We start from the raw sequence: 23,521 nt of genomic DNA on the forward strand, positions 1-23,521 counted from the left end.
CATCGGCCTGATTTATTGAAGCAAATGTGTGAGAGTGAACCTAGAGAATCTAATGCTACATTTCAGGATGAGCTTCAAATGTAAGTTCAGGTCATGTAAATTCAGTCCAGTGTAACACAGGAGCTACTTTGTCTTATCAAGCATCATTTACATCAGTAAGACAACAGGGTGGTGAAATGCTGATGACTTCAGTGTATGTGGGACAGCTGAGGGATGGGAAATGATGGGATCAGACATCTGAGCAGTTCATAACCTGCAGACTACTGACAATGATAGGCAACACTGACAAATGAACAAGAGTCTACAGCAGGTATTAGACACCTAAATGTACTAACACATTCTCAAGAGAATTTTTTTAACGAAACAGAAGACACATGTTTGGACATATTGAAAGTAATGTAACTTTGAACTATGTTTTACGTAGAAATAAATGTGGTTATTAGATTTAGGTTTAACTACACTTTGCTAACCATATAAAGAAAAAAACGACAGTATTAGATGTGGTAGGTCTGAAGATTAGCAACACCAAAAATGTGAACTTTGATTAAAATAATTTTAAATGAATAAATTAAGATAGTTAAACTATTTGTAGTCACAGAGACCTCAGAGAGTCAAATTTAGGAGCATTTTCTAAGGCTTAATATTTATCAAATTTATTTAAAACTTTAAGGACAAGCAGGACCCCCTGGTGAAAAAATGAACTTGCAGCATACTGCAAATATCCGATGATTAACATGTTTGCTATGATTATACTAGAGCTTTTCTTTGTTGGTTATGTGACCTTATCTTTAGGCCTATTTGGCATTTTAAGAAATCACTGACCCTTGCAAATTCTAATATCATGGTAAATGTCTAAAATAGAAGTAAAAAAAGAGCAGCAGTTTTCAATACTTTGTTTTCCCCTATAGGTGTTACCTCACTGCTTGAATATACAGGCCTTGAATAAAACATTAGCAAAGATATGCAAACATCAAAACCCACTGAATGACACAGTGACAACTATATTGAAAATACAATTTATTACATTGAGTAATAAATACATACAAAGATGCAAGTAACAGCATTTTCCTTTTTATACCAAAACCAACTTCAACACGAATGAACCAACGCATTTGGCACATCTCTGATCTTCACTCACTCTGTCATGTGTGTTATAAGGGTCTGAAAAACAGACCAAATACTATCAAAAAGAATTATTTCCATCTACCCCTGTACAAGCCATGCAGTGTCTACAATTAACCCACGGGCCCTTTCGCATGCATAAATCAAGGTTTTAAATATGACGTCAAAACTAAGATCCCAAAGTGGGGGTAAAAACACATTATCCTCTCTTTTGAACTCCAATAATCCACATACTGTATGATTTAAATGACCCTCCAGAAACCTTCACGACATGAGCTGTGATACTGATTTTTTTCCTTTCCCATTCCTTTCTTCAGTTACTTCCTCCTCAAAGGAAATGCCATGCAAGTTGTTTTTTTCATAATACGGACACTTCTAGTTCTTGCAGGGAGGATCATGTCGTAGTAGCTAGGACCTTGCGTTCCTCTCAGTCTCAGCCAAGCATTCACGTACCAGTCCTCTGGCATGGATTATTCCTTTGGAGAACAAACCAAATCGTCTTAGATCATCGTCTTAGATCAACAAACATTAAGTTCATTAAGGATGCACTTTACAGCAAATCCATTTTCATGCTCACATATGCATTAAAGGTTTAGATCACCTCTTTTCAGTCTCTCCATTGCACTCTTGCTTCCAGCATATGTGGGCCTGATTTCCTTTCCAAGCTCCTCGATGATGGCCAGCAGCTCTGCATATTTGTTCTGAGGCACTTGGCTACCAGTGGTACCCTTCAGTTACAGCAAACAGAGAAACATGAGGCAGGTCAACACATTTCACACTGATCTGGTCTGCAGATGCTGCTCTTATGCAAAAACCTTCCAGTGACCAGGGAAAGACTGACTGTAACCTTTATGTATTAAAAACATAAAGGCTCTTTAGTTCTTAATGTATACTAAAGATTTTATGTCAGTAACTCTAACTCATCATAAATGTATAAATGGTTATGTAGTTAAATAGAAATGTTTGGGATATAAAGATGAACCCATTGGCTGTTACCTGTGAGAATCCCAGAGAAGGTGGTCCATAGTCACTCAGAAGGGGCCTATAGGACTGCAACGTGGCCAGGTTAGCGGCTGCTGAGGAAGACTGGAGGTTTCCAACTGTTGAAATGATAAGAACACCAGTATAGGTCAGTGACATACAGCCAAATACAGCAAAATGATGTGACCATCACCTTGGCTTACAGGGTAAATCTGCTGGTATTTGCCTACAGCCAAGAAACCACATGAAAACAAACAAAAAAAAAACTTTTCAAACACTTCAAAAACTTTTCAACTTTTCAGACACACACACACATACATATATATATATATATATATATATATATATATATATATATATATATAGTGCTTACCAGATGTATTAGACCACCTTTCCCTGTTTGTGTCAGAGACCTTCCAGCATCGTGAAGCACTTTAATGCCACTCATTTTGAATAAGCTCTCAACATTTTACTATTTCACACTGAATCCACCTATTTATTCCCAAATTTCAGGTGGGTCACTGGGCAATGAAAGCATAATATTCAACCACTAAAATGATTTTTTCTATTCAGGAATATAAATAATCAACTACAATTTGACATGTTAATCAAGAAATAATGATGTGCTTTACTGTTTTTTCAGTTTTTTAACCCTTAGGGGTCTGAGCCCATTTTGGCCGTTTTTGAGTACTTTTGATTTTGCCTTTACATACTATATAAAGAAATGTTTATTATACCCATGTATGGTATCTTTTTTTTTCAGCACAGCTTCATCTATCTCATCTATTATTTTTTTACAATTACTATTTTATTTTTTTCACTTTAACCTACTATGTCAACACAAAAGGCCAAAAAACACACAGAAAATATATAATCTGATTTGAAAAATGTATATAATTGATTGCATAAATAACACAAAGATGATTAATGAACCTTTTCAAAGACTTTTAAAAGTGAATATTGGTTCTAAATATTAGGTATATTAAATCAAAATTGTAATAAATTAAAACTTTACTCAAATATTTGACATAAAAGCATATCTTTACATAGGTGTTTTCTCACCCCCCCTGTCCTCCTGGGTTCTGCATCTGGTTCAGGTGGGGGTCATCCTCACCCTTACCTGTAATGCTAATACACTCTGTGGATTAGAATCCGCAGATTCGGCCATTTTTTTCCATTTTGAAAAAGGACAAAAAATGACGAAGATATGGTAAGAAATATAACGCCTCCACCCCACCTCATTTTCATACTTTTATTCATGTTTGGTTGCTCCTGGTTCAAACATTCATATCTCTGGTTGTATTTGCTCCATCAACATCAAATAAAAAGTGGGAGAGTGTTTCTAGTCTGCACTTTCAAATGCAATTCTCCCTAGTGGTCTACGTGACCGACTTCCGGCGGCACAACACGTTGAATATGTCATGTGATTCAGTCACAGGGCCGTGACCGTGGACGCCTAAGGGTTAAACAGTAAATTTTAAAATTCATGGATAACAACAATAAGTATATTTTAGCATTAAATAGATCATTTTGCTTAAAGAGCTTCTACATACTGGTGTATTAACTATTACAGAGGCACAAAAAATGATTTTGGCAATTACCAGTGCTGTTAATTTAGGCAAGCTGTGACATAAACCTTATACTGATGGTGGTTTAATGCATTTGTTAAGCACTACATAATTCTTTCATGCCTTAAAGGAAGAGGCTGTGGAAGTCGGCATTTGTCTCCAGTTTCATCAAAAGTAACTCTTCATTTTTACTCTTTTCCAGTTCCTCAAACCAACAACTGTATTGTCTGACCTATTTTGTTTGCTTTGCAGCAGAACAGATGTTGATATTGCATGACTGATAAAATGGTATTAGTTAAAAACAGCACATTCAATACTGTAACCACACAAGATTAACAGCTAAATTTAGGTTAAATTCTCCTGTTGCCAAGAAATCATAAGAAAAGACTGAAAATGACACTGATGATACTGGCAAATATTTTTATCTTTAACTTTTTGAAACCCAGCAATGCATTTATGTCCAGTTTCACAGCTTTACTAATTGAGTAACAGCAGTTCAAATAATCTGTTTCATTTCTGTTGTATTTGTTGCATGTTGATGTTTCTTTCCCTTCACATTGTAAATACAAGGTAAAATAAAGTTTTATTTGCATTTTTGACACGTTATCAAATTTTGGCTTTTTAAGATATAATCATTAACCTCTTTTGTTTCTTTTAACCTCCTGAGTCCCAGCTATGAGTTTTTTGTCCACAGCTTTTTTTTTTTTAAAAACACAAAAAGCTGTCCACTGCAAAGGACATTCCAATTAAAGAAAATAAAAGTATCTTAAAAAACTGTTGCATTATGTAGTTTCCAATCAAGACAATAATTTAATGTTAAAAAAAAGGCAAAACTTTCACTTTCCTGGGTCTCGGGAGGTTTAATGCATCATTATTAGGATGTGTTGACACGGACTACTGCATTGATTGTAATGTCATTTGTTTACAATAAGCTTAAATATTATCATGCACATAGTTAATTAAAATAAGCGGGCTATAGATTTAAAGAATCAGTACAATTAAAAGCATCCCTATTAATATAATAAATAATACTCACTGTTACCCAATATAATATGTTTTTTTAATGACCTACTCAAGGTTCATACATATTTTTCAAGGTCAAATTCAAGCACTTCTCAAGCACTTTTAGGGGTCATTTTCATTTTTATCCAGCACAGCATCTTAAAAAATACATATTTACAGGAATACATATACTCATGATTATTTTTTCACTTTTGTATCACAATGATGTACATTGTATTATGCTATAGACATCTAAAATTATCTTTTATAATTGCAAAAAGTTTAGAATTTAAAGGAGAACTCAAAGTTTTATCCAAAATAAGAGAAGCTACTTGGCGTTCTTCAGACACACTTACACCAGGCACGTGTACACATAGGGCCCAAAGGGGACTTGAGCCCCTGCCCTTTTTGCCTCATAGAAAAAGTGTCCTTCTGACTTTTAAAAATAAATAAATTCCTGTTCTCCATAGGAATGTAGAAGAAAACGGCTGTATAAAAACACCACGGTTTGCCTCTCACTGAGGGGCAGGGCTTATCTTCAACAATATATAGCCTGATAAAAAGCCAATGTTTTTTTTGCCTTTTAGAATTGCAGCTGAATCACATGTCCTCCAAACCTCAGTATTATGATACATTTTGACAATAATTTGTTGACACAAGAGAAACCGCAATTGCATCACTCACAGCTACACATTATACACTACTATGTTGTTGCTGTTGTTGTTATCTATGGCTACTTTATTCATTTTACATTAAGCCACATATTGTGTTATTAAGGCCTGAAAAAAAATTTGGTGCACACATACTTTTGTGTCTTTGAGCCCCTGCCCCTCTATAATCCTGTGCACGTCCCTGACTTGCACCGAGACAAAGATGAAGATTAAAATATTCCTGGATTCTACCTGAGAACACCTGCTAATTTTCTTTTTTTTGGCATAAAGTTACATTTTTCCAAAATGTATCACCTCTCTGTAAGAAGCTTTGGTTAAAATTGCAAGCACTTTCAAGCACTTCAACTAAAATTCAAGCACTTGAAAACAACATTGAAATCCAAGCATTTTCAAGGATTTCAAGCACCCCGTCTACAGCTCCCCTAATCTATAACATTTCCAACCTTAAAATAGGAAACTCCACTAAAAAAAAAGGGGGGGAAAAAAAGCTGTTCTGTGTATTTTCCTCCCCTGCTGCTCGCCTGCAGTTCCCGTACTCCACCACCAGATGTCCTCAAAGAGTCATAAAAAATTCAGTGGCAGATCAATCAGCAGCTCCGACCGAGGAGCATCATGGAGGAAACGGAACAAGGCTGGCTCAAGAAGACATAAGTGATACATTTTTGTCACCATGTATCGGCACCCACCCGGCGGGACCAGGACACGGGACGACGGAGAACCACATTTTAGGAAACGTCGCCTTCTCATTTCACGTCCCTACCTTGTTCTCCGCCGACTGATATCACGGATGGCGCTCTTTTACATTAGTAATAATGGCGGATATGAATTAGCCTAGCTCCCAGGATCTGACCCTATATATATAACTGGACAAAAACTACAGACACGGTCTTTCTCCAGGTATTCTCCGAGACCCCGAATTTAACACTCGATTTAACACACGGATAGTTTGATTTTCTCCCATATTTTCTCCTTACCCTGGTTCCCAGAAGTTCCCGGAATGTGCTGATGGACATTGGGTTTATAAGACATTCCCAAAGACATTGTAAATTAAAGAAATAAAAATGACCCGAAATTCAGTGAAGCGTCTGTCTCTCACTTTTTGTTTACAACAGCGGCACCGGCAAATATGGCCGTCACTTTATATTGACACCCACTATGCTTTCTAACACTGCAACTATCCATTGCGGGTTATCAGAAAACGGTTAAAACGGGATTTCCACCTTAAAACCGACACAATTCACGCACGGTTTTTACTCACTTTGACACGACTCGACACATTTTTCACAAATTCGGCAACTTTTACTGCCACGTTTTTAACAAAGTGTACTTGAAGCTGAAGTTTAACCAGAATGAAGACTTAAATGGGGTAGTTTTAACTCTTTAACCGTGTGAACTGTGTTTACGCTTTACACTTTCATTCACATTTTAAAGTCGCCTCGTGACATTTTTTTTGCGGCGCGTGAGATGTAAATACTGAACATATGAAGTAAAATCACATGGAGTGTGGTCGGTGTGTAATTTGAGAGCGTAGTTTAGATTGACTCGGATGAATTTAGACCCAAATGCTTTGTTTGAGTGGAGTGTAAGACTGCTTTCCACTATCACCGACTGGGGAGAAAACAAGAGCTGGAGGCAGTTTGCAGATACCTGGCTTTGTCTGTGGGGGCGCATCCATTGTCTCGTCTACTGAGATGTGAACCTAAACAGCTCATACATGAACCCAAACAAATACAAGAAGAAGAAGAATGGAGGATGAGGCTGAGAAAGGCTCCGCTGGTATTCTGAAGGAATCCCGCTCTTCTTTCACTCTGATGAGACCACAGTCCAGATCAGCGGTCTTTATGTCCCATCAGTCCCCACGGCCACATGGTTGGACACGAGCACTAGGTTTGGCCCAGTCCAGGCTTCCAGTGTCATGACCCCCTGGCCCTTTGTGAGCACTAGTGGGACCCCTGAGATTGGGGGGGGGGGGTCGGGGGGGTCCCATCTCAAACACTCCAAATCTGATACTGAGTAACTGCAATCCATCTATTCTGTCTGTTTCATGCCATGTTTTAGTGTGTTTTCATGTTTCCTTCTCTCCACATTTTAAAACGTGGCAAAAAGAAAGCTTTAATTGTATTTAAGATAAGAGAAGATATGACTGTATTGGTCCTACTGTGGGGAAATTGTTTCCAGCAGCAAAAACACAAAATAATAAAGTGCAAAAACACAGGCAGAAAGTAGCTTCTATTTATAGTACTCGTTCTGTATATTATTTGTTTATAGTTGTAGTTTGTCATCATATTTTAGCTTTTTTTTTTTTTTTAACCTCCTGAGACCCAGCTATGAGCTATACTAAATATATATATGTATATATAGCCGCCTTTTGCCAAGAAATCATATAAAAAGACTGAAAATCATGATGCTACTGGCAAATATGTTATTCTTTAATTTTGAGACCCAGTAATGCACTTTCATCCTCTGTAGGGGACAAAAAAGCTGACCACTGCAAAGGACATAAATTAAAAATAATTAAAAAGGCATCTGAAAAAAAATGTTGCATCATGCTGTTTTCACTCGACTATTTTTTCATGTAAAATAGTACAAACTTGTACTGTCCTGGATCTCAGGAGGTTACATGTGAATTATGCTATTTATTAAATAAATAAAAAAAATAAACAAGTGACCTTTTGTATTTAATTTAATGCAATTAATGTTCATTTACCTTGAATTATACTATTTATCGTTTGTATGTCATACAAGATATGGTGTAAGTAAAGTCATAAAGGATTAAAAAAGGTCAACATTAAATTAAAGATTACATAAGCATTTCATGTGATACACAACACTAAGAATTTTGCAACATAATTATTTGACACAAAAATAAATCTTGCTCTGCTCTATTAGCCATGCCATGTAAATTTTAGTGTACTAAAGCTGCAGCACAATATTACTTACCAGATGAATCAAAACAAATGGAAACCTTTACAGCTATATCTGCTAGACACAATCCACCTGAAGAATTTTCTGAACAAAGTTCAATTTTTAGTCTGATGATGCTGAAAAGTAAAAATGTCTTTAATTAAACACTTCAAGAACATGAGAACTGTGGTATCCAACAGTTGTGAAATGACCCTTCTGGAGAGCAGGGAACTGCCTACAGTGTTGAATTTCTTAATATACTGTGTCCTATTTGAACTGAATAAGGCCTTTTCTTTGGAAGCACTGAAAAAAAGCCTCTTTAGGAAAAAAAAAAAAAAGTATCAAAGTAACAGAACAAAGTAGTCTCAGTGAGATGCATACGCAGCAGTCTGTGTACATGTTGGATTACTCTGGATAATTTCTTGTTGTCATCTTGTGTCTCTTATAATTACCAGCAAAACATGGTACAAGTATTCTAATTTTTATTAAGCATTGCACTCAGTCATGTACAGGTAATGTAGAGTTTTGTACAACTTTGTCAGTGTTGCAACTTGTGCAGTGACAAAAAGGAAGTCCCTTCAAGGGTTTTAATTTCAGAGGAGTTGATCTGACATGACATTTTACAACTTTCAGGAAAAAAAAAAGTTCCAAGTCAGTAGCCCATGTATATAACATCTCAAAAGACAAAAAGAAGTCTTCAGATTATTGTCTTAAAGAATTGTGCACATTCAAAGATTCACCTTCCAATGACTGAACAGGTATTTGAGTTTCTGGTAATATTCTTTCATTAAGGTTTCTTCCAACTTTCCCAATGTTCAAGAACCGAGACATGCTTTGCTAATGATTTTCAGTTTTTATCCTATTACAAAGTGTACAAAATGGACATTGGTATGACACAAAGACTTCTTCCTTTCCATTTCAATGGCTGAATGCAGGAGAGGAAAAACAATTTAAATAATCCACAGGTTAAACAATGTGCCTGTGTACTGTGATATTAAACACATTAGCAAAAAGGACAGCTTATGTAACCACACCTTAGTCTGTGCCATCCAGTGCAGATCCATACTCTACCTACGACCAAAGATGCAAAGGCAGAAAACCTACACTTATCAGAGGAACTGGAAATGTGTTCTTAACATGTTCAGCAAATATACAAGCTGCAAACACAGCCAGCCACAGAGTGCAGCGAGGAAAGGTGACATTACAGACCAGAGGAAACAGTAGCATGGTCAGGGTTTTCAGATAATGTGCAAAGTCTTTGCTTTAAAGAGGGTTTTTGTATGAATTTAACTCCTGAGCAGAAACCCATAAAAAGCACACATTAGAAAATAAAGCCTTTGTTAAGAACATGTGATTCACATTTTTCACAATTCCTTGGCTCTTTGTTGATGTTAACAAATGTATTTTCTTTCGTGACAGCGATGTAATAATATTAGAACCCACAGCCTCTACGACCAGGTCAAGAAAAATACTTACTGTGAAACTGTAGCATAAATCCTTTAATACAAGCTTACTGTTCAGCTACAGCAGCAGTAACATTTTCATTTATAATGAACAGACTGCTGCCCTTTCATTCCATGAATACAACTGTCCTTGTCTGTAAAGAAAATCTGTCTTCTTACAGTTTCATTATGATCTTTGAAGAACTTTGTTTGCTTTCATGCTCTATCAATAGAAATGGCTTGTCACACTTCAGCTGACTCCACCTTAGGACACGAATGTTGCGTAGACTCCTGAAGCTATTTGTACTGATACAACGGCCAATGACAACCTCTGCTTTTTAATGTTACAATAGGGCCAAGGTGGAACAGAAATAAATGTGTGTAATGAAAATGAGCCAAGGAACTTTGAAGAGTTACTCTCATGTCCAAAACAAAGTCAAAAGCCAAACAAAGTGACTTGTGATTAAGGATGTAGTGGATTTTGCAATGACATTTTGGTCTTTGTCTAATGAGTGAATACAATGGCAAAAGAAAATTTACACATACACACACACTGAACTAATGGCCTGCATTGCTTTTCTTCAAATATCTAATTTAACAGACTGACTGGTCTGACAACAGGTTACCATATATTAATCTGGCATTGAAACTAAATGCCCATTTGCAATGACTCAAAGTCATTCTGAGACTTCAAAAGACAGTGGTCTTTGTTCCACCCACCTTTGGTTTGGACCTTAAAGTCTTTGCTTCATACCAGGTAGTTTTGACTACATTCTGTACACAACGTATAAACAGCTTAAAGCACAGGTGGGAAGTGGATGACTGAAGAGCCTCAGGCAGACATGCCTTCAAGGTTTCCACTCATGTCCAGTCTGTCTTTATTAGTATTTCACTCTGAATGTCAGAGGACTATATGTCACCCATCAAATATCTCTAGTTGAAAACAAGAGTCTGAAGGTTTAAAAAGAAAATAGGAAAGAAAAAAACCTGAAATCTTTTGCTTTGTACAACCACCACATCTGAGAATCATCACAGCTCAGCGTGACACCTCTGACCCTCAGAGACAATAACATGAGGCTACAGGATGAGGGACGGTGGCCCCGAGCCTGCACTGCAGAGATAGACTGATGAGTCCGATCCCTCTAAGGTGGGATGTGAAGATAGGACTGAAGCCTGTGACATTTACTATGTGTTGGGTGCATGACTGAGACTTTGTGGGTGGAGCTGCTGCCGTTTCTGCTGCTCCTGCACAGCAAGCTGCTGGCACTGGTCCGATGTAGAGAGCTTGTTGATTAGCGGCGACACGCAGTTTGCTGGAATGATCAGTCCTATAAAATAAAACCAAGAGTAATGAGTAAAACAGCAACCCTTTATACAAGTCTGTAAAGCCCACGATGGTGCCATTTATTTCACACATTACAACATTTCTAAACATCGGTCCTTACCAACTATCCTCTGACCATCTTCTGTTCTGAGGCGGACAATCTGCACCTTCACATTGGTTCCACTGACAGGGGTGAGCACTTCCTCCAGCTCGTTCCACACACTGAGAACCGACCCACAAAGGACGTAGTATGTTCTACACCGAAGACCGATCTCACACTGCAGACCCACGGACGCCTTCTTACAGTTTCCCCGCCTGGAGGCACAGTGTCCAAACAGATTTACAACCAGGCAGACACACTAACTGACCCACAACAACAAAGCTAAAATCCTTTTTAACACAAGTCTATTAACAGTCAAGACACATACCAATATGCATGAGAACAGATTTTTGCTGAAGACTTGTACTGGTCAGTCCAGTGCTGCTTGGCATCTTCTGACAAGACCTAACAGAACAGAGACATCATGATAATTCAGCACATACAATATTTAATATTCTTCTCATAGTATTTTTTTAATAAAAGAAGTCCTATTAACCTTTTTAAACTTCTTCTTGATCTCCGTGTAGGTTTCTAGTTTGAGTTGTCTGCCAGTGTTTGGTCTGTAGACTAGAAACAGCCTCTTCTTAGTGTTCACCTCTTTCACCAGTATGGATGTTTTCTTGTTATTTCTCATCTGAAAATGAAATTCCGGTTTTACTCAGAAGAAAAACTAATATGTATTACTACATAAGGATTATATATCTAGTTTGTTTATTTTGATATGCAGAACAAGTAATGGAGGGCAAAGCTGGATTGATGATAATGCTAAATTACATTGCGGTTTATCGATTTGTTCAGGAACAATACAGTTAACATTCAAATTACATAAAAAGCTCTCATACCTGTACATAAAAGCCATCATCTGGCCCATTCTGTTCAGCCCAAGCATGTGTGGCCTCCTCCCAAGACATCCCCCTCTCAACACTCACCTGTAGAGATACATGTGAAGAATACAAATGTTACTGAAGCTGAACAGTATCATTAAGATTGGGGGAGGGTGTGAACTGACAAGTAGGAACATAAGAAATATATACATACAGTGAAGAGTTCAACATGTCCTGATGTGGTGTAGCCTGGTGTTAAGAATTTCCTGCAGTCTACCTTCTTCACCTTCTCATCACCTGATCCCAGATCTGAAAAAGGAAAGAGGAAGAGATGGTTGATACTGCTTTTCATTTAATTTTTTTTTTTTTTTTTTACAATGGAAGTCAAATACACACCCATGGACCAAACTCTGAAATGAGTTAATAATAGCAACAACAATCATGAATGAATAATGAAAATTCTTCAGAATAAAGTCTTACCAAGAATGCCCATGTCATATCTGCCATTCTTCTTAGCTTCCTGAATAACTGCTGCCAGTGTATCAGAGAAGTACTGGAACAAGGCATTCTGCTGCTGGACCTCCATGCCCAAGATGCGGTTCAAAAACTTCCCGATGTTGTTGTAGTCTACAGGGGTGAAGAAGTAAAACCATGAAGTTTGAGGATTTCCACCACTTGAAAGTTTTTCCACAATATTTAAAAATACAGCTTCATTGCAATTCATGTTCTCTCCGTTATGTTAACTCACCTTTGTCCAACGACAGTGCACCAGATCTGTCTTCCACATTTATAAGGCCCACACCTATTAATCCACTTTGAATTTCTGCAGAAGAAAAAACAGTTATTGCATAAGAACTATTGCAGAGGTGTCAGTGGTGCAGCAAACAAAGTAGACTGTAGAAATATTGGGGCTGAAAATAAATCCCCTCCCTTGTTTGGACTATTATGAGTCATACCTTTGAAGAAATCCCCTTTAAAGTTTGAGGGCGGAGACACTAATGGGGCGTCAAGCTTTACAATCGACTTCATCACAATTTCCAGAGCGTTTCTGCCGTACTGTGGCAAAAATAAATGTGGGTGAGGAACTGGCAGAAAACCACAAAGTTAAAAAAAAAAAACACACACACAAGCAACACTAATACTTAATGTTCTTACCTTGTTGTCGAAATTAAACCGACTGAGATCTCTGGTTTCTGTTGCTCTTCTGTCTCCATGAGTGAGAGCACCCTGTTGCATAGAATTAATGCAAACCATAAATCCTCAAAATAAAGGTTAGACTTTATGTACATTGTCTGAAGGATATATGGAAAATAAGTCCTTACCAAGCTTTCTAGTCTTTTGGCAACAATAGATGCAAATCTTTGCTCTCCTGCCAGTTCTGAGATGAGGAAAACATATTCTGGAGCAGTTACCTGGTTTGACCTGTGAGTTCTCCCTGTGTGAAAAACAACATTGACATATTTTAGACAAAACTTCCCAGCAACAGTGTAAACTAATGGAATAACAGATTTGATGAACAGAAGATGGTCAAGGGTTAACCCTATACTGACCAAACTGCTGTATAGCTCTGTCTGCACTCCACGGCAGCTCGAGGGTCATGTGGACTCTGCGTCGCTGGTTCTTAACTCTGCGATCAGCCTGCAGGGATATACCTGAGCTGGCAGCTTCGGAGATAATGGCTATGTTCTGTTGAAAAGACATGTACAACGAGATGATGATATTTCATACTCAGATTTTGAACAGACCTGTTTCTGCTTCATCACTGTTTCTCCTACCCAAAGTTTAACATATCCACAAACAAAATCATTCTGTGAGCCTGCAAAAAACAACTTCTAGACCAGCTTTTGTTAATATTGATGCCTTTACCTTCTCTCCATCCATAAATCTCTGTTTTTCTGTGAGATTGAGGATTTCCACTGGGACATCCAGCTCAGAACGAGATTCATAAGTGATGCTGCCATCATCATTGCTGACCACACGACCCTTGCGGCCAGTCATCTGAAGCAAAGTTAAACAGTCAATGAGAGAAAATAAATATTCATTCGTCTTTAAAAGTAGAGGCTGTAAATATGCAATTGTTCATACTTCAGCTACGTTCTCTGGTCCTCCCAGTTCATCTATTAGCTCATCAAGAGTGTTAGGAGGTAGCTCCTCAGCTAAATGCTCCAGTTTTTCCAGAAGTTCTTTCTTCATTTTTTGGGCAAGTTCCACTGAGTCTTGACTTGTCAGGCAGCTGTCCTGGCTATCTGCCTTGACTTTAAACAAGCAAATACAAGAAATTCATTGGTGCCAACAGGCCAAATTAAGCTGCTAGAAATCCGCTATATCATCTGTTAACATGATTACCTGTTGCAGGCGTAGCGGTTGGGTTTACAGGGGCAGTAAAAGCAGGCCTAGTGGAGCCGAGCCCAGAGGCTAACAAGGCACTTTGAATAGAGTCTGGGTCAATACTCTTTCTCCTCTTTTTCTTCTTCTTCTTCTCTTTCCCTTTCTTTGGTTCCTTTCTGATAAGCCATGGATCTGCGCAAAGAAAAGTTTGTTGTGAGCACTATGTAGGGAATATAATGATCTCTATAAAACATCTTCAGTGTCCAAGGTCTTCTTTAGTATTCTCACCATCTTCCTCGTCTTCATCAGACTCATCTCTGAATGGGTTGAAATCATCATCTTCATCTGCAGAGCTGACAGACTTGAAGCTGTCATCACTGTCACCATCTTTATCAGACTCTTTGTCTGATTCTTCTGACTGGCTCTCCTCTGAGCTGGTGCCTGACAGTCCACCATGCTTACGGGGTCTCTTTTTCTGCTTCTTTTTCATTTCTGCACCTGAGAGAGAATATCATCTTGTTTAGGTGCTATGTTGGTAGGCCGTTATAGCTGAATGACATTACCTTGCAATCTCCTTTACCTTTTCTTTTCTTGCCCTTCTGTTCAGGCCCTGTTGCAGTGTTGATGGGAGAGGGTGTTTTCTTTGCAGAGAGGTCAATACCGAGCAGGCTGTAAAGTTTCTGTCTATCAGGAGCTGGAAAGTGCTTCTCAATCAGCGACTGCAGCACACCTCTGTGAGTAACATTGTAAAGGATGAGTCTAAACAGTTTTATACATTTAAATTCTGACCAATAAACACATTAGAACTTGTGGCTTAGCTCTTACTTGGCTGTTGATACAAAGTCATTGAGTTCTCCTCCTCCCTCCTCCAAGGCCTCGAGTGTTCTTGCTTCTCCAGTGGACTGAAGACCAATCACCACACACTGCAAAAAAAAAAAAAAGGTTTATGAGTATTTTATACATCAGCATGTGTTAATATCGACTGATGAGTAACAAGCATTCTCACCTTTCCATTCTGGACATCCTCTCTGGCCAGCTGTACCACTCTGCGGACCTTGGAGGCAATACACAGGTACTTGAAGAACCTCTGATGAGCAGACCAGAACTGACCCCACATGGACTTCTTCATGCGTTGCTCTGCGTCCATCAGGTTAGCTGCTTGCTGAAACTTCTCACGTGCACTCACCCACTAGAGCAAGTAGAAAAATACAAAAAGTTTTGATTATTAAATGCAAACAAGCTTGGGAAAAAAAAAAAAAATGAAAGCGACAAATGTATTTTATCCACTTACCAGGCGCACAGATTTGTTGTACATGTTGATGTACTGTTGAGTTAAAGGAACCTCCTCAATCTTGAATGTCACACCTGTAAAACTCAGTTGTCTTGCAATGTACATCCCCCTCAGTTTCATATCCATAGCTACAATCTCCATGGCACCAACACCTCTGAAATTGAGATGAATAAACATATAAAATAAATACATATTAAAAACTCTGCACCCCATTGTGTCTTTTGACCTTTTTCCTACCTGCGTTCAACAGCTTGAATGAAGTTTCCAAATTCTTTGAAAGGTGTTTTATGCCCCCAGATGCCAAGACGGTTCATATAAGCCATGTTTCTGGGTTCAGAGGCACCTAAATGTACAATAATGATAAGAAAAAAATTAAATGCACACTTTCTGTAGATTCAACACACTCACCTCAATTTAGACAGTCAAATGATTCACTCAAGCAATACTGTATACTAACCTGTAGCACTTGCATATACAACTCGAGCCTTGGGAAGCTTGTTCTGCAGTTCTAACACTGCAAGCCCAGTTTTGGTAGGTTTGGATGATCCAATTGGACAGACATTTTTGGCTTTATGACACTCATCGTAGACAATCTGAAGACATTTAGTTGAGGAAAGACATATCTAGATGATGAAAATTCATCATGGTGTCTGAGTCACTTATAGTTGTATTTTTATTATTTGGACATCTTTATTTTGGTAATGGTTTCACACCATGGTTTACATGAAAGGATACAACCCCATCAAAGTCTTCTCCACACCAGTGTAGAAGCTGTTCAAATCTGGTTTTATACTTTCCTCCTGATTGACTCTCTCCTATCAAGGAGGAGTATGTGGCAAAGATCACACCTTTCTTCACACTCCCATTGTGTTTTGAAGAGATTTTTCCATATTTGAACTGAAAATTCATAAAGCAAATGAGTTAGTGGGCATTTACAAAACACTAAATACAATTCATTGTCCACATCAATGCATCACACAAGTTTCTTACCTTATTAAGTGAATGAACCTGAATGTTCTTTGCTCCAATGTCCCTTAAATCCCTTTCAGCATCATACTTTAAGTCATTCGAGACACTAAACCTAAAAGAACAGATAAAGACAAAAGATAAATGAAGACATATAGGAGGCAGTTTTATTGGAAAAACTGTTTGAAGTCTCATGTTAAATACAATATACTAGCGCACTGACCCGTGGTGATCCACGGGTTCTGGATGTTGTAATTTTTATGCTGTTGTGTATTTGTGCATGCTGTACCACAATTGTCCAGCAGTCACTGCTAAAGCATTCTGGCCAAAGCAATATGATTGTAAGGCAATTGTATTTCAAAATTACAAATATCTCCCAGAATATTGGTCCTATCAACTTGCTGTTTTCGCTAGCCTGTTCCTTGACGAAAAATATAAAAATGCACCAAACTGCAACAGTCAGCTCTTACTGGATTTTGTTTGAATCCACAGACACACATACATGCAGACACACAGAGGCCACTTGGCTTTTATGATATAGATGATTTAGGGTACTTACCAAAGCGATCGCTTCCTGCCTAAAAGGTAATTCTCATAAATAATTCCTGCAATGGTGCGGCCTTTTCCCACACCCGCTCCGTCTCCAATCAAATAGGCAGCTCGATCCCCATTAGGGAGGAATGTCTCATGTTGCTGTGGAACACAGGTACGTGAGACACACGTTTAAGAGGACAATTTTCTGTCAAAAGAATACTGTGCAACTTCACGTACACAAAGAATTATTTTTCAAAAAATATGCAAGTCCTTACCTGAGCTGCGTATGTGATGGCTTCCAGCTGTAGAGCAGACAGACAGCCACGATCAATGACTTCTTCTGGGATGGACAGTCGGTACCAAACCTCTGGAGGACTAACACTGGACAGGGAACTGGTCTCGACCACTGGATCAGGATGTCGCAGGCCAATTTTTACTGTAATAACAAAATGACTGGTCAGTGGGTCAATCCACACACAAGCAAATGTCAAAAATGAATTAACTTGGTTCTTCATGTCAGAGAGGTTTGGTAAAACTCCTCCTCGATAAAGGAGATATGACGTTAAATTTCAAAACAGCAGTGATAATTACATTTCAACGGCATGTACTCTGCATATGTCTCTGCATGACCCAGCTCTTCTTCCTCTTCCTCCTCAGGCTCATCTTCTTCCTTCATTCCTGGGGGTTTCTGTGCAGATTCAAATGAAGATGAAGTGACACAGACTTCTAACAATATTCCTCTACTTAACTTATGAAGGAAATACTGACTACATCACTTATTGTAATTACCAGAGAATGGGAGAAGTTCTGTACTTTAATATCATCATTAATCCAAATTCTGGAAGTATCTTTGCCCAATACTTCCTTCTTGATTCCATTATTCATTTCATCTATAAAAAAAAAAAAAAAGAAAAAGAAAAAAAAGAACAAAAGAAGCCAGATGTATTATTCATACAGTAAGAGAACCTGCAAAGACTTTTTCATTTTAATATAACATAATTTTAACAGTGGTATAGGGAACAAATCTGAACAACAGAACCGTAACAGCTTCTGTGGTCTTATCAAAAGGCTTTAATGCTTAAGATGGTCACCAAAATGCTGCCATTTTTCTCAAAAAGTCCATAAAACCAATATAATCCACAGAGCACCAGCTGTGTGGTGCTTATTCTCATCATGAATATTCTGTTAAAAAGAATGAATAAAAGCTTACAGATATTGTTCATCACCATCATCTTTCAAGTTGTGGTCTCCAACATCCACTTGAATCAGAATGACTTTAAGAGCTTTCTTGTTATAGTTACTGGTCTTGGTGTGAACAGGGATAGCGACTCTTTACTTTATTAAACATAGAAGTCAGTTTCTGATAGGATGTTAATGTGCACTGAGACCTCTCTACTTAAGTTACTCACACATAACTCAGCTGCCACAGAAACAACAAATCCAATAAGTTACCATCAAATTCATTACATATTAAACCAACTTACTTGGACCTGTGGCTGTTGCTGTTGCTACTGGCGGAGCAATATCAGGTGGGGGCTTGAGCTTCATGAGCTCCATTAAACTGTTGCCTTTTAGGCCTGTACTTTTCACATTTCCGGTCCTAAGAAGATCTTTCAACTGAACCTAATAAGATAAGAAAATATATGATCAGCATAACCAAGGACGTGCTCCTGTCTGAGCTGCTCTATATTTTCAGGAGCTGTATTTACACAAACATACCTGCTCTTTGTTAGAAGGCACTACTGTGGACACTGAAGAAGGAATACTTGTGGAGGAGGGGGCCAATGAACCTCGCAGGGCTGAATTAGCCACATGGACCACCTTGGTTACAGTTATGGTGTGTTTGATGGGGTTTGTAGCTGATTGTTTGGTGACAACAGCTCCGAGTGATGGCAACTGATTCAGCTGATTTAAGACAAATGTGGTGGTAGATGGCTGAGGTTTCTGCTGTCAGAAATATTCAGGACAGAAAGAAACATTGGCTTAAAACACATGAGAAAACAAAACAATCACCGCAGCACACCTTCGGTAAGGAAGGAAGATTTCCTCTGAGTTCTTTAAACGTACCCTGATAGTAACTATGGGGACCGAAGCTGGAGGTTCAGGTCGAACAACTTCCGATGACTCTGTCCCCAGGCCAACATCCAGGGCACTGATGGAGATAGACTACAAAATGACAAGAAGTTAGAATAATAATTAAAACAGAAATGAATTATTTACACCTAAAAGAAATAAAAGGAAAGCCAATCTTACTTGCTGGGCTGTAGAGGGCTGTGCAACATCCTGAGAATCAATATCAAACAGGCCTATATCATTGGGACAAATGCCACTCTCACTTAGGGCAGTGAGAAGTAAATCTTGTCCAGGATCCATCTGCAAGAACACATATTGATCATTATGTTAATATCATTCATATAAAGTGAAGACAATGTTCATTTAAATAATATGGAGAGAACAATTTAACTGTAATCAATATCACTGGATAGCACCAAGGCTAGAGGTATGAATGTTTTGAAAAGAAGCAGAGTAAACAAAATAACATTCTTTTAATGTTATATAAACTAGGGGGGTCCATGGTATGCAAGAGAAGAAATACCAAATACTACTAATTCAAGTCAAAGACGAAACACATCTTCACTTTCATGCCATTTTCAACCATTTCTAAACTGACATTAAAGTTTAAATTTAATATTTCAGCAAAATGTCCACAAATCACTTTTTTGTTACAAATCCTGCCATCAAATATCATCAGAAGTGTGGCACCTATTTAGCAACAGAATGGGCTCAGAGTGGGAAACCACCACAAGTATCTCATCACAGTAAATTTTAGGGTTTAATTGGAGACATGACCCAATAAAATAAAATTGTATACTACACAATGTACTAGCAAAAAAAATACAAAACGTGATTCAGAAAAACATTGAAATTCGCATGTTTAGCACATGTGTAGGGGCGAAAAGCCAATCAGTATATATTTTCACTGAGGAATTAAGTTAATCATTACTTTTAACAAACACTAGGCTACATGAAATAATAAATGGCGCGTTTCGCGTGTTCTTGCAGTTACATGTATCCATCAACAATGAAGTAAATACACGAATTCCTTACCAATGTTATAGCTGACATCGTCTGCTCATCTAAACATTTTTTTTTTTTGTTAAATCTTTGGTCCCCTTTCGATACACGATTTTCACTCAAAGGAACACTAGCGATTAAATACTGACAATGACTATAAAACTTCGCAGAACTTTTACACACCCGGTCTTGTCCCTGACTTGCTCAAAGTGACCCAAAACAAGACACGTGTTTGCAATGCTCCGCTTTGGTATGTTCCAACTTCCTGGTCCCTCTGACTTAATGTAGCTCCCTACAGGTAGCCGTTAGCACCACTGGTAAAGAATTGCTTGAGGCATACAGACACATCAGTGTATGACAAAGCTAACCATTTTTCCAGCTAAAGAATTCAAGTGCTTATCGACGCTGAGATATACCAGCCATGCGTTGGCTGTACCACTGTTATTCCAGCTTAACTGGCCTGGTTAGACCAGGGTGACACAGCTTAGCCACGTTAGCTTGAACACAAACCGAAAGCTAACACCCATGAAACTTTCACATTCGTGACAGTTACAAAACAATGACCTTGTACAACTTATTTCTAAACCACACATATTTAATTGCAGCTCCTGTGACCAGCAATAAGTTGCGTCTCAACATTTTCCAGAGAAGCCTTTCAGCCTTTTAATGTTTTCCACTGTAACCGCGGGGACATGCTTCTGCGTACATGAAGTCATTCGTTTCTCTCCCACCTGCACATCTAGCACATGAAGGCATTATGCACTTATTACGTTAACTAAGCTTGTGTCTTGTCAACTAACTTTAAGTGTTAAAGCGCTGGATGCTAGTAAATAAATTTCACATTGACAAGGGCTTTAGCTAACGTTAGCCAAGTTTGACTGATGCTGCGTAAATCATACATAACAATTTGTCAATAAATTGCAATGACGTGAGCAGTCGTGCTCTACCTTTAGGTCAAATTGTATAAAACATTGAGAGACTTACGTTATGTCCTATCAACCCACTCCCCGACAGTTTGGCTCGGTATCTAAGTTAGCTAATTACCACCTCGCATTGTTGTTGTGTTGTTGACGGTTGTCTTGCGCACTATGTCATTGCCGTTGCTAGCAAACGTTAGCACCGAGTAGAGTTCAACAAGACGAGCTAGCGTTACGCTGAGCGAGTTGAAAATAATGAACTTCATAACGCCTTAACGTAACAACACGAACTTATTTTTAATGTTTGTAAGTACCCAGGCGCGGAGTTAGTGTGTAGCGAGCAGTTTGAGTGCTGAAATGAAGTTACCTGACAGTTTAACGGCTGTTGAGGCTCACGGCTGGCGGCGCTGAGCAGTTCAGGGTTTGTTGTCCTCTTCGCTCCGCCGCGCTCACGCCATCTTTTTATCAAACGCTCAGCCGCATGCTGGTCACGTGACGTGCAGGCCCAGCGCTTCTGTTTTTGCAGCCCAAGTCCTCGGCCACACTCGGTAGAATTTGGTCTTCAGGTAACTGCTGAGTGTCCCCCGACGAAAATAAATCGATAAAGGCGAGATATTTCGCATTTCTACAATGTTAGGACAAACGACAAACATAGCAGAGTCAGCGAGCTAATACGCCGTCACGTGACCCAACGAGGGCTTGGTAGGAAGTGACGATGAAAACATTCTTCTTCGTCGACCTCTTCCTCTTTTTTCTGCCTCTAACTTCTGATTCATACAGTCTGATATGACTATACTGTATATTCACCATATAATAGTAATACGAAAATATGTACATTTAGCAAAACTGTAAAACTAAATCATGTGTATTACCTTACACTTAAACAAACATAGTAGGCTCTGTAGAAATTACAATCCCAAACATCATTATATGGACTTTCACATGTTTTGTCTATTTTTAATGCAAACAGATCAAACTGTGCAGCTCCAATAATTCAGGGCTGTTTGATCTTTTGAGTCCGAATCAGCTATGTCAGGACACTTGGCTTGTATTAATTTACAGTCAGTTACATTTTTTTTTTTTTACATTCTTGCAGAATTCAAAGTATTTAAATTTATAACGACTTTTATACTATCTCACACAGTATTTTCAGAATCCCATCAAGTCTAGTCAAATTTGGTCAGGCTGATGTCACAGTGCCAATAGTGTTTGTTTTTGTCACATATAAAATTCAGTATATTGGTCAAAGAGCTCATTTTCTATGTATACATACTTTCTCTCACTTTGTGTCTTTTGACAAACACAATTCAGAAGTCATGTTTATTTTTCAGACAGTGTTCCTCATCACAGTCATGGAGACTGGTTAACTAAATGACTTGTACAAAGTGTGTATGTTTCCGTGCGCATTTTAGTTTTTTTTATAACCTACAAAATGTAATGGTTAACTTGACACAAATGTCTGTTAAATACAGTGCAGGGTGCAGAGTACAATTAGTAAGCAAAAAGTAGATTAAATGGATATCATTACTGTATACACACCATATGTAGTAATGTCATCAGTGCAAATGTATAGCATGGATAAAGTCAATACTTGTATAATAAAGCACAAAGAAACACAGTGTTTCTATTTTTGGTATAACATAAAAAATACTCTCAACCGCCTCACTCTCTAGAGTATCTGCACCAACCTTTTAGTAATGTGCCCTTAGCTTGTAAATTAAATGTGACAGTTGATGGGATAGCAGTATAAAAGAGCCCATATTTTTTTCTGTACTGCCACATCATGATTGCTGCATTGTATTGCCACATTTACTAAAATATAATATTTATTTCCTCTAGCCCTGGGGTGTCAAATATACGGCCTGTGGGGCATAATTGACCCTCCAAAGGGTTCAATCCGGCCCACAGGATGAAAAGTGCTACAATTACACAGAAGACTTTGACATTGAAAGCTATCGCTGTGTCTTGACAAGTTGTATTGATCATAAAGTTAAATGCTATATTTTTCAGTTGCAGATGCCTGTTACTAAATATGTTATATATTTGTAGATCCACTGTGATCTGTAAGTTGTAATGCACATGTGTAAATGATAATGTGAGACATAATATTATTAAAATTGTGTTGATATTTCATAAGAAATTTCAGGTTTTTCATGGATGTTCAGGTTATTCAGATTTTTAGTTTCAGTACAGTTTGGAAATGTAAATGTTTTCAATCCAATCCAATTTATGTATATAGCCCATTTAAACAACAAGAAGGTTTCCAAAGTGCTGCACATCGTAAGAACAATAAAACAATTAAAAGAAATACACTAAAAACAATAAATAAGTACATAAAACTACAACAATGTTATACATAAAACAATAAAATCAAATAGTTAAAAGTCAATAAAAGACAGAGGACCACACAACTCACACAGAGTTAAAAGCCAGAGAATAATGTGGGGGTAGGAGTACATAAGTTTTTACTTC

The 23,521-nt window shown here is 38.0% G+C and overlaps 2 protein-coding genes across 5 annotated transcripts; both read right to left on the bottom strand.

Moving 5' to 3' along the window:
- Window positions 1-1,004: 1,004 nt before the first annotated feature.
- On the bottom strand, window positions 1,005-7,237 carry cdk2ap1 (cyclin dependent kinase 2 associated protein 1). 2 transcript variants are annotated; one of them, XM_030149497.1, is made up of 4 exons: window positions 6,992-7,237; window positions 2,119-2,222; window positions 1,724-1,850; window positions 1,005-1,598 (listed from the first exon to the last, which is right to left on the bottom strand). In XM_030149497.1, exons 1-4 carry the CDS (start codon window positions 7,017-7,019, stop codon window positions 1,531-1,533), a joined length of 327 nt encoding a protein of 108 aa, XP_030005357.1. In that variant the 5' UTR covers window positions 7,020-7,237; the 3' UTR covers window positions 1,005-1,530. The 2 variants fall into 2 exon arrangements, with proteins under 2 accessions (XP_030005357.1, XP_030005356.1); XM_030149496.1 differs by lacking the exon at window positions 6,992-7,237 and adding an exon at window positions 6,319-6,476.
- A 1,476-nt stretch (window positions 7,238-8,713) lies between these two features.
- On the bottom strand, window positions 8,714-21,751 carry sbno1 (strawberry notch homolog 1 (Drosophila)). Of its 3 annotated transcripts, none has more exons than XM_030148927.1 (33): window positions 21,417-21,751; window positions 19,311-19,430; window positions 19,125-19,223; window positions 18,777-19,001; window positions 18,542-18,680; window positions 17,847-17,947; window positions 17,649-17,745; window positions 17,333-17,493; window positions 17,083-17,216; window positions 16,548-16,638; window positions 16,293-16,454; window positions 16,015-16,150; window positions 15,795-15,900; window positions 15,558-15,711; window positions 15,273-15,455; window positions 15,092-15,189; window positions 14,847-14,998; window positions 14,555-14,764; window positions 14,285-14,458; window positions 14,024-14,193; window positions 13,805-13,936; window positions 13,489-13,624; window positions 13,261-13,373; window positions 13,094-13,165; window positions 12,895-12,994; window positions 12,687-12,761; window positions 12,419-12,565; window positions 12,153-12,247; window positions 11,957-12,043; window positions 11,611-11,748; window positions 11,443-11,519; window positions 11,136-11,329; window positions 8,714-11,018 (listed from the first exon to the last, which is right to left on the bottom strand). In XM_030148927.1, exons 2-33 carry the CDS (start codon window positions 19,428-19,430, stop codon window positions 10,876-10,878), a joined length of 4,221 nt encoding a protein of 1,406 aa, XP_030004787.1. In that variant the 5' UTR covers window positions 21,417-21,751; the 3' UTR covers window positions 8,714-10,875. The 3 variants fall into 3 exon arrangements, with proteins under 3 accessions (XP_030004787.1, XP_030004785.1, XP_030004786.1); XM_030148925.1 differs by having other exon boundaries at window positions 18,777-19,004; XM_030148926.1 differs by lacking the exon at window positions 21,417-21,751 and adding an exon at window positions 21,117-21,223 and having other exon boundaries at window positions 18,777-19,004.
- Between the last annotated feature and the right edge of the window lie 1,770 nt (window positions 21,752-23,521).

The sequence above is a fragment of the Sphaeramia orbicularis genome, chromosome 12 (genome assembly GCF_902148855.1).
Source record: "Sphaeramia orbicularis chromosome 12, fSphaOr1.1, whole genome shotgun sequence".
Classification (NCBI taxonomy): domain Eukaryota; kingdom Metazoa; phylum Chordata; class Actinopteri; order Kurtiformes; family Apogonidae; genus Sphaeramia; species Sphaeramia orbicularis.